At 33.5% G+C, this 15,377-nt stretch overlaps 1 protein-coding gene across 2 annotated transcripts; it reads right to left on the reverse strand.

Annotated features, from left to right (window-relative positions):
• Nucleotides 1-665: 665 nt before the first annotated feature.
• LOC143196262 (uncharacterized) lies at nucleotides 666-10,752 on the reverse strand. Of its 2 annotated transcripts, XM_076403921.1 has the most exons (15): nucleotides 10,490-10,752; nucleotides 8,075-8,224; nucleotides 6,153-6,406; nucleotides 5,744-5,945; nucleotides 5,200-5,372; nucleotides 4,813-4,960; nucleotides 4,629-4,760; nucleotides 4,457-4,557; nucleotides 3,893-4,076; nucleotides 3,517-3,831; nucleotides 2,947-3,261; nucleotides 2,628-2,833; nucleotides 2,024-2,365; nucleotides 1,658-1,968; nucleotides 666-1,603 (listed from the first exon to the last, which is right to left on the reverse strand). In XM_076403921.1, exons 1-15 carry the CDS (start codon nucleotides 10,683-10,685, stop codon nucleotides 1,459-1,461), a joined length of 3,174 nt encoding a protein of 1,057 aa, XP_076260036.1. In that variant the 5' UTR covers nucleotides 10,686-10,752; the 3' UTR covers nucleotides 666-1,458. The 2 variants fall into 2 exon arrangements, with proteins under 2 accessions (XP_076260036.1, XP_076260037.1); XM_076403922.1 differs by lacking the exons at nucleotides 8,075-8,224; nucleotides 10,490-10,752 and adding an exon at nucleotides 6,508-6,645.
• Nucleotides 10,753-15,377: the final 4,625 nt, after the last annotated feature.

Consider the following 15,377-nt stretch of genomic DNA (forward strand, 5'->3'; position numbering starts at 1 on the left):
AGAAGGAAGTATCAAATTTCAACTTTTTGTGGCTTGGGTATGCGACGTACGACAACACGTACGAACCACCAACATTGTGGAGCCATCGCAGACCAGCTGCCCAGTCAAGAGACAACGAGAAAGCTTGCAGCAGGTACATACCTATGTGGGGTATGCCAACGAGATGAACAACAACTAGAGTCACCAATGCAAACGACAGCAAATTAGCCGCCAATATGAAGGGTACTAGCCAAACAGGGGCCAGCCAATCGGCCACCATCATCAGAGACGCTTCTATGAAAGTCTACAAGAGGGGGAGTCAACCAACCGGTTGCCACCACGAGTTCCATGAACGTCTACAACCAGGCTGCTAACAAGAGGGGCCAACTAATGAGTAGCCATCACGAGCGACGTTTCTATGAACGTCTACAACCAGACTGCCATCGCAAGCGACGTTTCTATGAACGTTTACAGCCAGGTCTCCACTACGGACGACAATAGCAGTCACGACATTTACATGAATGTCGGCAGCCAGTCCATCACAGCGGATGCATGCAGTCATACGAACAAGAAGTTTGTCCGCCATCAGGCCTTCACCATGGCCGACGGCAGCAGTTAGAACAATCAGATTGAGTTCTACAGTCAGACCACCATCACAGAGGCATTTTGCAGAAAAAAATCAAAACAAAAATTAAACATATAATAAAATTATATATAAAAAATAAATATTATATTTTAAACAAATACTTTTTTCTTATAACATAGACAAAGATATGTATCATAAAATTATAGCAGGATGTTGTTAAGAACATCAATACAATTAAAATTCGTTGGGTTATTCGATATTTTAGACCATCTAATTTTGGGTCGATTAAGTTTAAAATTATTGTTCTCTATTTATATTTTATTATATAATTTTTTATTTATAATGTTCCATTTACTAGCCTTTATTTATTAATCCTTATTTATTATTTACTTTATTTACTTATGTATTTTAACTAATTTATTCTTTCTTAATAAAAGTAACACTTGGTTCATTATAGGTCTTCGTTGGTTTAGTTTTATGGTGTTATTAAGTTATTATTATTTGTTGTTATATTGGTTCAATGTTTACGGTAAGCAATAGACCTATAGTCGGAGGGCGACAACCTTCGAAGGATTGTTTTTCTCAAGTGAAACTTTGCAGTTGAATTAATTCTGACACTTCCAATACGATTTTGGAGAGAAACATTCGGAATCTGTCATAGGGGCAGTAACAGTGTGCAAGATAAATGTCCGAATATGTAATATACTTTTGATATTGAGCAATATTGGTCTGGTTGTTCATCGGCAGCCTGACCATTATGGTTGAAACCTAACAGTATAGCCCACCAATTCGAAACACGCAAGCCCCCCGACCACGTCAAGGTTTTGCCCACCGGAGGGAATGAGTAGCTTGTAAAAGTGTGAAACCAACCAAGATCAGAACCAACCAACTGTTCACTCATGAAATAACTTGTCATATAGTTTGCTGTTACTACATTGTTCATAATATAGTATACTTTCGTAAACATGCTCTGGTTCTTCTTTTTTCTGGTATGTCTTTTTCTGCTCTCGTCTTTTCGTCTCTCTTGCGATAATAAACCTGCAAAAATATTTTTAACTAATGTAGGCTTAACAGCTCTAAAGTGCCTATTACCTGATTAAAAAGAATAAAGTGAATGAAAATGGAATTATCAACAGGATTAACCACCATCTGTTGAAGCTATAAAATTTCCATTTTATTGGTTCCGATAGTGATTGGTTCTGTGTATTAATTGGTGAAGAATTTGAGGTATGTGTTACGGGTTTTCTTGGTATTGTTAGTATCTGGTATTCTGTAAGCTCAAGTTCCTGTCCATGATAATGACTTTTTATAATGTACGTCACACAATAAAATGTGCTGGTCTTAAATAAATTTTCCACACTCTTATTTAGAAAAATGTCTCCGGAACTCCCACTATTGACTACCTAAAAAATAATCTCAATGTAACATTTAAAGTAATACATTTAAAAGTGACTATACCTTAAATAATAGGAGCATTATTGGGCGTCCAAAAGGGAGACACAACTTTTTAACATTGATTATTTGCTCATTAATAATATGCAATTGTTGTAAACTGGCATCCTTCCCTGTTGTATCGGTATCTTGAACTATAACATAAATTGTGCTATCCAGAGTCTGGTTAAATATGGGTGGTTGTAAAACCAATGAATCTTCATTATTAAAAACTAATTCGGGTTTACGAATCAAATAGTCTTGAATGTTCTTTTTTTGAAATACCACAGTAGTATAATTTTTGTTATACCCAGCATTGGCAGATTGAATTGTTAATATGTATTTATCATCGCAATTAATATTTGGTACCTAAAATATCAGATATATTTTATAATAAATATTTGTCCTCATTAATTAAAAATTAAAAGACTTATTGTATCTCAAATAACTGTAGTGTTAAAATTAGTATTAAACGGTTTAAAAAAAATATATTAAGTAATGTTTTACAAAAATGTTTTAACTAAAGAACTGAAACCAATATTCCATACTAATAAGCCTTCTCATATTGGTTATATAAGGAAAAAACAAGCACCTCTAGAGAGCTAGAGAAATGAGATATTTGTAAGCTTACCTGATGTGAATATATGATGGGCAACATTTTGGGCACTTCGTAACTCCACACTATTTCTTCAGTTGCGCTTGATAAAAAAATATTGAAAGTATTAATTATTCCGTTTGGAAAATATGGGATTTGCCAATTTATGTGTAAGGTGCAATGAGTAGGATCTTGTTCCCCAGGTATTATTTCATAAGAGACGTTCTGTGCGGGTTCAGGAACTGCAAATAATCACAGATTACAATAATAAATTGAAAGATGAAGAAAATAGTAATTTGAAAAGAATGTCTATGAAAGAAATTACAAATATATACCGTAAAATAACAAAACTCACCTTTGTCCTCTGTGTAGGCAATTAATGTTTTCTTCTCTCCAAAACGGTCACTCCATTTGTCTTTAATTTCCAATGAAATGTTGTATATTCTCGAATTCACTAAGTTATAAACGGATAAACAGTATTTATTTTTCCATAACGCACATGGTTCTGGTTCTAAAACAGACTCTCTGCAGCGGGCTAAAGAGTTCACCATACACAATGATGCTCGTATTTCTGCTTTTGCTTCTATTGCCCATAATGGTAGTTCATATCTTACGTAGGCAATATTGGACCCAATCGCATAAATTTCAGCATTTTCAACCAATGGGATCACTGAAAGAAATTAATAAAACTTATCAGACATATCATAGATATACAGACATACATAAACTATATAGAATATATATACATTTACTATTATATATAACATTTCCTACGATTCTATTTACTATATAAATTACTTTTTCCATTTACGTAATGATTAATATAGATAATCTTTTTAATATTTGGTGTGAAATAATGCCCCAACATATTATTTTGGCTCACCGATTGACTTCGTAACTGGATAGCTAAGATATGTACGCTTACCTTCTGAAGGGGTTGTAAAATTGAATTCTAGCATATTCCTTTGGTTTATTGCTTTTAACTTTTGAACAGTTCTTGCGCTCCATATTCGAACAGTATATATTGTGCTGGGCTTTAAATCAGTGAATTTATAAGTGTTATTTGTGCGATTTTCGATCTTCTCTGTGATTATGTTAGATCCTGGGATAGAAAGTGTTAAAGTATACACTAATCCGCCTTTCCTTGAATTGCAACTTGGCGTATTCCATGTAAGGTCTGCTGTAGTAAAAGTTGTTTGTATTTTCATTTTAAACGGTAGCTCGTCAATATATGGTTCGTCTAAAAATGGTTTAAATTAAAAAAAAATGTTATAAAAACAGAAATAATTTAATTACTTTACCTGATTCTAAAGTTTCCACTGATATATCTTTGTTTTTCCAGCACAATAATGAGGAAATTGTGATATGATATTTAGTTTTTGGTACTAAATCTTTTATGATAAATTCGCTCTGATTACTGGTCAGAAATCCAGATGACCGTGATCTTTCTGATCTTCTCATGTCCAAATTGCACTCATCTATACCCTGCAACATAATATTATGTTAATTCCCTATTTATAGAAATTCTGATATTTGCAAGGTCTTGAAATATGTAGGAATAAATTTTAATTATTTATTCCTTAACACATTATTTTTCTTCCGATAAACATCTGTGCCCAGTAGATACTAATACTTTAGTACTGCATATTGGATGTTAATACTTTGAAGAGAAATTCTATTGCATCGCATTCCTAATGTATAATATATAAATAAATATACATAAAATTATATATTACATAAAACACGATGATACAATTTGTTTAAACAGAAAAATAGACCAATATTCATTCTCATAGCAGATATATTGGGCTTTCAGAAATGTTAACACCATTGCCTGGCAATCTATTAGGTAGCTTGGTACTTACTTGGTACGATAAGGTATAAGTCGTTAAATTGTACGGGTCTTCCTGAGGCCAAGATAGTTTAATATATGTGGCTCTGGTTTCATTATTTATTTGGGGTGAACCTAAATTAAAATAAGGATGTTGCCTATATATAGCGGACACTTATATATAAAAAAAACTAAATATTACGTACTTTTCATTTTGTCACAAAGTGATGGAATTTCTGGTCTCAGGCTTCGTTTTCCGATAACGTGGCAGTATGTGTTATTAGTCACTTCCTGGTCGTTTTGGATTGATGTCAGTTTAAGTTGATTAACTTTTATTTCTAAATAATGAAATAATTAGTTACAATATAATGCAATTTGGTTTATGCGTACCATTTTCGTGACAGACTCGAACATCGTCAATTGCCCACCATCCTTCAGTTGAATTAGTTCCGTTTACAAACTTTGTTTCTACGAGAAGGTCCAAATTAAATACAGACATGTCTGCTTCTTTAATCTTTATTTCTACCCAATTCTCATTCTGAAACCACATTAGATTCATTAGGTGTAACGATATAAGAATATCTTATTTTCTTTATCTTTTTAAAACACTATAAGGTTGAATTTATTTATTTATTATTTATTATATCTATTTATTGAAATAATAGATAGCCTGAAATGTCCCGGGCGTAACAAAGAAAACGTATTTTTTCCAAATTGTTTCGAAATTCGTTTTCTTTGTTACGCCCGGGACATTTCAGGCTGTCTATTATTACTTACTGTCGACTTAACATGCTTGAATATATTCTTACTTCGCCCATATTTATAAAAGAATAGCATCTCACAATTATTACAGGTTGCAACATATAGCGATATACATAAATCTTTATAAGGCAAAATAAGTCGTGGTCCCATATTTGATATCATAGCTCTGTTTGTGTACATGAATTCATCTAAAATCATAAATGTTATTAAGGGATCATTTATATTTATGTATATATATATATATATATATATATATATATATATATATATATATATCATTTATATTGGTAAATATATTGTTGTATTAATTAACTTCAATTGTTCACCAATGATTTTTTACTTATATTCTCAGATATTAACAAACATTGTTCTTTAATATACTTAATTATTTGAATAAATGTTATGTTATTTTAACCGTGCCAATAGAGGGGTTAGATTAACAGAGATAATAAAGGAATCTGGTGAAGAAAGTAGGGTGTAGAACCTATTTACACGTTATATGCATTGAGGGATTTTTCTATAGCTATGTATCTTCGAGAATTTAACTTAAATCACTTACTTTTAATTATTTTCCAGGCACTTTTCCCTTCACTGTGTAAAGTTGCAAGCATGGTTGAGAAATTGGCAAAATCTTTATCTGCGTACTCAATAAAAATTTTACCTAAATGTTTATCTACGAAACGGATATTCCCATTTTCGTTAAAGCTGACTTCAAAATTTCTCCACTCGTTCTCGGAGATTATTTCCGTTTTCCGTGTACCCTGAAAACACACCATAATATTATAGATATAATAATGTAAGGAGTATTTATATGAAGATTTCAGTAGTTTTTAATTAAATAATGTTATTGTATTCCCGACACATACAAGAACATAGATTTGTATTGTGAATCCGAGTTTTGTATCAGCGTTGATTAAAAATATCATTTAAAACACAGTTTTTGTATACTATACATTTCTATATCTTACTTTATAGCTTTGCAACGGTAGATGGTTCTTTGCAAAACTGCTCTTGTCCTGCCATGCAGTGAATTTGTACAATTTTATTTGGTATTTGCTTATATTAATGTTGTAACATGGATCGCTAGACTGACTCGTTTTAGGACAAAGAGAAATTCCTACAGGTTCCGAGGAACGTATCGATATCCCATTCTTATGACCAACACTTATAGGAAACGGTCCGGAAATATTGTGGGCTTCGTTTAGCATGATAGTAGGTATATCTGAAATAATACGCTTTTAGTAACACTTTTGTTGTCTGCATTTCTGCAATACATTTGATTTTAGAAAAACTTTTTGGTACAAACATAGGACTGAAACTTACTGATACAGTTAACGTTTCAGGCGCTGTTTGTTTTAGTTAAGGTGTTTAATACCTTATAAAAATAATTTATGTTTACAAACATGTCATGACTGATTGTACTTATAATAAGCGGTGGTATTTGAACTACTTGTAACTAAATTACGCAACTAGAATGCAAATATATATTTTGTATTTGTATTTAAATGACTTGTTAATAGTATTATTGGTATTTTGTATTTCAAATACCTGACCTTGATCTATTTCGCAGTGAGTATTTCAAATCTACTAACGCATTTGAACTGTCGCCAGCTATAGTAAGCAAAATAGTGACCGTTAAATATGTGACATTTTTGTGACGAGTGAATTTGTTGGTTGCTTATAGCTTGTGTATTAAATGTATAAATGAAAACCTTTATTGTACTCTAAAATAGTTTAAAATTATAATTTATCAGCTTAGTTAAAAGTTATATTTGAGACCATTTTAGTAATCCACACCAAAAGACTTGTAGAAAATTAACTTGGATAAACAAAAACACTTGTTCATCTCGAACTTCATCTTCTTGATTATTTATGAAAATGGCGGAATATTGTCGTAGTTCGAAGTCGAACCTGTTTCGAATATCAATAACACTATTAAGTATATGCTATAAAATATAAAAAGTTAATGGGGTTGCGTTTGAATATCGTAAGAATTACATTATTTTTTACTAGCACACATCTCTATCTAAGAAATAAATCACGTCTAGGTATACTTCCCACTCCAGAAAAAATTACGAATAGGGTGGTACAGAAAAGTGATAGATTTTATATCACAACATCCAGAGTAAGACTTAAGATTGATTCCTTTGTCACAGAACTACTTGGAGGAATTAATTTCAATATTGGAACAAATCTACAGTTTCAGATTATATTTAAGGCAACCAATTATTAGTATAGCAAACTCTTGTCTCCTTTGATGCCTATAACACTGCGATTAGATAGGCTGCAGGATTGCAGTTTGATGCGAAATAGTGTGATCGTAATGTGGTCGTTATGTATTAACGTTGAATAAAATTATAGAAAAAATACAACAGAAAATAGGCGAACTGAACGATGATCAGAGACGGAATGATACAAATTACCCTTCAATGATTACCCTAATTTGTAAGCTGCTATTCTAAGATGTAAAATTCGGCATGCTTCAAGGTCGCTGCATATATAATTCATGACATGGAACATAGGCTAGGAGTGATAGAAGTTGCAGTGCCAAATAAATATATGATACTTATTCTTTTTGGCGTTCAAGAAGTGTGATCAATCATTAAAATCTTCGAACGCTATCCAAATATAAAATATATCTTCATACAATGTGATACAAGTTTGTGCTCATTGTGGCCCGTGGAAACATTATTTTCTTTATCAGATTTTATTAATACCCTGAGAGGAGATACTGACAATGTATTTAAAATATTGCTTGATTGAATGATAAGCTAAGATAAAATACCTGGCTGTATTTTGTAATTTGTTAAATGAATATAGTTAAAATACTTTTTTTTTGTTTTAAATAGACGACTTAATTATATTATGGCCAAAGATTTTTAGAACTTACCGTCCCATCTGCTGTCCCCTGAAAATTCCGTAGTTTTTGATGAATTGTTATCGATGTACCAGTTTTGCATCCTCCATTTTACTGAGCAACCGTTCGGTGAGTTGAAATTGCAGTTGTACTGATTCTGTATATCAGGCAGATATTTAGTTTCTGGAAAAAGCGCATTTATATATTATTTCAATGTCCTCAAAGGCTGTGTAATGTATCTTCATTAAAATATCACTTTGTGAAAATAAGTCCCTTTTTGAAGGTAAATATTGTTCAGTCGGATATTGTGACATTGACCAGAAATAGTAAAAATTGAGAGGGATAAAGTATGGTAAATGTGAGATGGAAATGGCGGATAAAACGTAACAAAGAAGAAGCTACTAATAATGCCTGATATAAAATATCATATCTTAGCATTATATCATTATATAATATCAGTAACATGACATAGAGGCATCAGCGAATTATATCAAAATATGTTCTGTTTAAAAAAAGACCGTAACTTTCTTACTTGGAACAATAGTATTGATTATAACAACAGTAATCACATTAAACTTACTATGGAGTGACTGAAAGTGTTGATGTTGATGTCAGCGTCAAAGTGTGTCCGCGAGAAACATAAACGTTCGAAAATAATCAATTGCAAGAATAATTGGTAGAAAATCCAACTTGAAACTTCCAGAGAACTTTCAGATGAATCAACCAGGTAATATTTTATTACTTTTCAAGTAAAAATTGCGTTTCTTGCGCATATCAGCGTATATTAGCCTAACAAAATATAGATAGAAAATATCATTTTAAGGAGTAGTTGTCTTTTTAGAGGACAATTAAGTACCAACGTCTACCAGAGCATTAAAATTGGTTGATTTGTTGTTTTAACTGGAATTCCATATATAAAACGCATCCCAGACAAGATTAGCAAAGTTCTTAGAATGCCCAAAATCGCAACTATCATTAACATCGTTCGATATGGAACCGTCATGATTATATTCTCGCATACGATGGACGCTATCAGTAGATGATGATGGAATAAATATGTAGTAATGCCGATAACGCCGATATCGTTTGTTCCATACGAAAACGAAACTTGGCTTGATTATATCTGATATATCGTATGTTGGATATAAAAATAATTAGGTGGATGCGCCTGCGCCTGCCATGTCCTTATGTATATTTGGTTGCATTAGCAGATATTAAAGTTATGTCCTGCATATTGTAATGAATGCTACGGCGCATACTCGTACTAATGCCATCCGGACAGGATGAAGATCCCGACATCTTGATTCATTCTGTGTTGGGGCTTTGACCGAGATATTTGTCGAAATAAATGGAGAGCGACTTTGTTGAACCCAGTGTTTTAACTGCCCAAACACCTTCACCAAATCGATTTTACAAAATCGGTTCTAACAAATCAGAAGTGGGATAAAGGATAACGCGTTCACAGTGAATTATAGTGATTGTTTGCAAGTCGTGTTTAGTGTGTAAACGACGCAAAATAGAAACTACGAGACGAACAAGGAATTGTTTTAGATCAATCGCCACAAGGGTAGTCTGATTATTAAAGAGTACTTAGCCATAAGCTTTAGCTTAGCCTTAGCCATCAGCGCATACCCAAGCCGCAAAATGACGCCGACAGCGATGTAATGCGACGTAAGGATGCAGGTATGAATTTAAAACATTTTAATTACACTGCTGCATGAAGCATTTAGCGAATTGGTTCGACGTAATAAGCGACGCAAATTAATTCAGAGGTGGACAATGGCACAGGACCGGATCTGGCATCCACCAAATCCACTCTACAAAATCGGTACTGACACGTAATAGCTTATTTCACTATTTTTTTTGGCGTAAATGTAAAAAATGAATTTATCAAACAGCTGGTGACGTCAGATGTTTTTATTATTTCGCTATCGGATAATCAATCGATATGCGAAGTGCGCGTATCATATCGATACCTGAACAATAAACGGATAAATCCGATAGAAAGAAATTCATTGCATAAAAAAGAATAAAACTGATAAAATAATGGCCTGTATTTTGTGCTATCCAAAATATAATTTTATAAATTATACAATTCCAACTAAACTTACAAATATAATGGTAAACACTTTTTATATTAGAGTGTTGTTCAAGATAGACTAAAGTTCAAGTTAAATTCAGCAACATTGCGACATTCTGGCGTCATTCTGAAGTATTTGCACCGTATTATTTTTGATAACATATTTTAACATGTTTTGTTTTTTATATATTTTAAAGTCTCCTTTTACCAATTATGGGTTATATTAAACAATCACAAACATAAATTTACGACCATGCCCCAGTAGGATTCGAACCCGCGCCTATCGCAACAGTAGGAGGACAGTCCCATCGCCTTTGCCACTGCGCCACCAAGCCGGCATGTTTTGTTTTAATGCATGTAATACTTACTAGTCTCTTCATTTTCGGAATCTTTCAGTGGATATATCCAACCAATGGCATCGTATGGTTCAGATCCTTTCTCAACACAAACCCCTTGTATTTTATGTTGTTCTCGCTTTATTCTAGTGAACACTTCACTGGAAGTCACCAAGCAGAATACCAGCAGCTTCACCGATACTATAATCTCTAAGGTGCGCCCTCGCATTTTAGTGATAAAGTAATAATTTTACTTAATTGAATAAAACCGTAATAGGTCTGCTTATATATTTCATTTCATTCAATTTATATACCTCTTATCTTATACCCGAATTTATATCAGTTCGGGCAATTGACATATGTTTTTTATTTGAATTATAAACAGTTTTGATCAATTGTATTACGAATCACATATGATTCGGGACGGGACGGAATTAATACACCACTTATGGCCTTGGAACAAAAGAGAAACTTTATTTTGATCCCTGGTAATTTATACCCACTCGATACCCAGTCCCAGCGCCCTCTACTAACTTTTCTTCCTCCTTTCTATACTGGCTCTTTTATCGAGACAAGTCTTATATTTAACAATTTGTCCATAGGAGAACACAGTTTGTCAACACCTCGAGACATGTCTATTATTACTGTGGATTTTCCGAAGGAAACGAAAACCTTAAAAATCATTAATAATAAAATGGCTTGGATGTCATACGATATGTTGATTATAACATATAACATGCGGCCGTTTTTCGGCAATTTCGACCTTCAAATGGCCCGATAATGCTACGTAATAGTCGCTGTTGATGGTCCTTCCGTTTTCAAGGTTGCCAATGAACGTTGCCAGCCGACGGTTGCGTTTCCCACTCTTTGGAGCGGGTTCATCATGTGCAGTCCACTCGGATGGCTGTCGGTTAGATTTCGGTGTGAAATGATGGAGCCATGTTTCATCTATTGTCACATATCGACGCAAAAAGTCGGGTTAATTCCGTTTGATCATCTTCAAACACTGCTCCGAATCATCAACACGTAGTCTTTTTTTGGTCAAAAATGAGCTCGCGCGGCATCCACTTTGCACAGAGCTTTCCCATACCCAAATATTTGTGAATGATCTGATGTACACGTTCAGTTAATATCTTTAGTTTGTCTGCTGTTTCATTCAGTTTCAATTTACGGTCATTTAAATTCATTTTGCGGATTTTTTAAATGTTTTCAACGGTAACAGCCACTTTTGGGAGTCTACTGCGTTCACCGTTAATTTCACGTCATTTCACCACGTCTAAACCTAGCATACCAATCTTTTGTGGGTGATTTTCCTGGGGCAGTATACAGAAACTCGGCATCAAGCCAAGTTTTTGTTTCAACTGTATTTTTTCCTTCAAAGAGCAATATTTTATCAAGACGCGAAATTCTTTTTATCCATTTTTTTCGCAATAACCAAAGTTGCTTCACTCAAAATGTTATAATTCTCAAACTAATGATCTGACAGCTGTCAAATTTATACACGCATCTTTTGGGTGTTAGGGCTAAATAAAAAATATATTTTCATTAGTTATTTTAATAGATTTAATTCCAGTAGCGCCATCTATGTGTCAGGCCGGGACTTTTCAATTGACCTGCTATAACCTGACGTTTGGTAGTATTAATTTGTTTAATTATAGTGACGTGAAATAACACGAAACCAAAACCGCGCCACGGTCATCCCCTGGCTGTCGTTACTGATACTGTATTAAATTTGAGGATGTGGCACCCGCTAGCAGTTGTTATTAGGCACGAGGACCTGGTGAAAAAACAGATAGTGGAACTAACTATAGATTCGCGAACTTGAGTTAACACACGACTGGATACTGTCGTATGGGGGCAAAAGTTATGACTGCAGCGATGAACGGGATCTTTTCAGCCTGGAAAAAGAGAACTTAGAGGTGACGCGGTGCTGAGCTCCCAGCATATCGACCGGCTCGCGAAAAGGGTTTTCAGAAAAACTTGAGCTGAGTTATTGTTTGTGGAGAAATTGAGATATGAAGTTCTTGCTTTTTGGAGTGTCAGATTCTCTCTGAATTTGATTGTATCTGACAAACCGTGGAGTGTTTAAGATTCTCCTGAGGAGCTCATTTTAGAAGACTTGAAGGCATTTCACCTGATTGGATGTAACAAACTTGAAGTAGACATTAGATCCGTAGAGGAATACGGACATAATTAACATCATGTAAAATAAGCATTTAATGGTGAGGGGAAGCCTGTTGGCAGATCAGAGAAGATAGCATATTACCGAACCTTTCTAGATCTGGGAATGCCAACCGAACCGCCACTCGAAGTGGAGACCTATGTACATGTCGTTATCCAGGCATGGAATTGCTGCTGTGCCTATCTTAAGTTGCGAGACCCGCAGTGCGTAGCGCTTCTTATAAAAAATTATGGCCTGCGATTTTAGGTTGTTCATTCGCAACGTCCACAATTTCAACCACTTGAGCGCATGATCGAGCTGCTTCTGTAAATGCCCTTGAATGGTATCCTCGCACCTGGAAGCAGCTTCATCAATGTGTTCTTCTCTTGTCAGATCCGAAATAAAGAGTCTGGGGCCAGCGGAAGCCTTGAGATACTTGAGAAGTGTTTTCTTGAGCTCTAGAACGATCTGTCCGATAGGTAGGACTTGATGAGGCATAACCGTACGCATTTTGTGATCATGATTGATGTGTCGTGCCAGACCTTGTCGAAAGGTTTGATGTGTGACAAAAAAACAACCCAAATATTTTTAAATAATTTATTTCAGATAAATTTTGATTATTTTAACATATACAGAATGATATAAATACATTATGGCTTTATACAAAATGAACTAGAGGTAAGTACTACGTCTAAATAATATACTTATATAGAAATCGGAAAATAAAAACCGCAGCAAGGCCACTTTTAATATATATATAACGATAAATCTAGAAAATTATCCTGGAACGATCATAAATTAAACCGATTTTTATGCGAAAACCTTTTAATTATTGTCGATATATACACCGGAATATCATAAAACATTTATTATTAGTTCTTTTTATTTTGTCCTTGGAGAGCAAAGAAAAATGTGGAAAACCTCTTAAATCCGAATAAATTTATTATTTACACTATTTACATCAGTTAAGTGTTATATAATCTGAGGTACATGTAAAAATTATCTATGTAGGTTTTACATATAAAATTACCATTATTCGTTTTTTAAATAAATTTAGGTTATATAACAATTTTGTTACAAACGCTGTCGTCTACTGATGGCTATAATGCGCTAGATTTTTTTTACAAAATAAATAATTTTTGGACGGCAAACTTATTTTCACAATAATGTTTTAATAGACGAGGAGGGCTCAGAAGACCTAGAAAGGGTTAAAACCTGTGTTAATTGCTTTATTAAATATTATTGTAGGTTTCTGATAGATTTTTTTTAGAAAAGTCCTAAATATATTTTTCTATAACAAATATCATCTTTTTGAGTCTCCCTCGTATTATTTAGAATGCAGTCTGGATATAATTTTTTTAATGTATATGGTTGCATATAAAAAAAAGTAAACTTTATTATCAGAAACCTTAAGTTATATGAAAGGTATTTTAATAATATAAGGCTGGCTGAATCTATATCGACTTTAATATAAACAAGTTCTGATGATGGTTACACGCGTAACGTATGTTTAAAGTATTTAAATTTTAGTGAAACATTTTCAGTTATCTTGAACGGACAAACACAGTCGCTTTTTAAATAATGTGACTATGTTATTATTATGAACCAAAGCTTCATGGCCGATAGAGCTAGCAGCGCATTAAAAAATTGATTTGCTCTTTATGCAAGGAAATTGACTTGTAGATTGTAACCTATAGAAAGGTATCTTCAGCTATATTCTTAGATTTCTGATCCTTATTCTTAGATTTTCTTTTCGCGGATTCTTAGATACTGGGCTTTTGCAAACTTACATTACAGCCAGAATGTTTGGAGCCATTCAAGAGGAAGCCTACAATACAGTAAAAGAAACTGACGGGAGGTATACCACAAGGAAATTATATTGGGGCCAATTCTTTACCTACTCTACATATGTGAAGTACCACAAATGGAAAATATCACAATGGCTATATTTGCCAATTAAAAAAAAAACACGCGAGTGACAACATAAACAGAATTATAAGAATATCGGAATGAACCTGGATGCCAGCTTCGCTGGAAGAAGCATGTAAAATAGATAAAGAAAGAACGGGAGTTAAAATATATGAATATGCAAGTATTGAAATTTATATCGACACACGGAATATAATTATGGGGACGTTCCCTAAAAACTAATATAAATACAATACAGGTTCCGTACCTTGATTGTTTTCGAGATCTCTAGATAATAACTGTTACCCAGGAAATCAATCGCAAGGAGACATGACGACAAACTCCATTCTCATGTCAATATCGAAGTAATATAACTGTTGGATAACACCAGAATAAGACACAGACTCAAAAGAATCAAATCATTTGATATTGTGAAGTGTACTGTAGTGAGGTGCGTTTAATAAACAAACAGTAATCTTAATACGTAATAATTATTACACCAGAGACTAAAATGGAGCCGATGGGTCCTCCTCTATATATACCTAGATTTAAGTTAATATAAAGATAAATTGTAAGATAGTCAGTAACGACTAGTAACAATGCAAAAAAACAAATTAAAAAAAGACTCCAAAGTCGCTAGCTAACTAAGTACATTCATTACTACATTGACAATGCTGGTTTCGGTAAATTTGAGAAACTGCTTTCTTGAGAGGTTTTTTTAAAAATAAACCAACCTGGAGAAATTATAATTGATTTTGCAATCTATTAGTGAATCGAATCCATTAAAATTCATCCCATGGTAAGAGACAATATTAATCAACAAACAGAATCGGATATTTTCAACATTCTTGC

This window comes from Rhynchophorus ferrugineus, unplaced genomic scaffold (genome assembly GCF_030347505.1).
Source record: "Rhynchophorus ferrugineus isolate W39M unplaced genomic scaffold, kcgeb_rfMv2 rfM4, whole genome shotgun sequence".
Taxonomy (NCBI): Eukaryota; Metazoa; Arthropoda; class Insecta; order Coleoptera; family Curculionidae; genus Rhynchophorus; species Rhynchophorus ferrugineus.

What these genes read in the sequence shown, in the direction of transcription:
- LOC143196262 (XM_076403921.1), bottom strand. Translation starts at nt 10,685, where the DNA reads ATGCGAGGGCGCACCTTAGAGATTATAGTATCGGTGAAGCTGCTGGTA. An exon ending in TTCCGAAAATGAAGAGACTA is followed by an intron (nt 8,225 to 10,489) that starts GTAAGTATTACA and finishes CGCTTTTTCCAG; the next exon opens with AAACTAAATATCTGCCTGAT. An exon ending in ACTTTATTCTTTTTAATCAG is followed by an intron (nt 1,604 to 1,657) that starts GTAATAGGCACT and finishes ATATTTTTGCAG; the next exon opens with GTTTATTATCGCAAGAGAGA.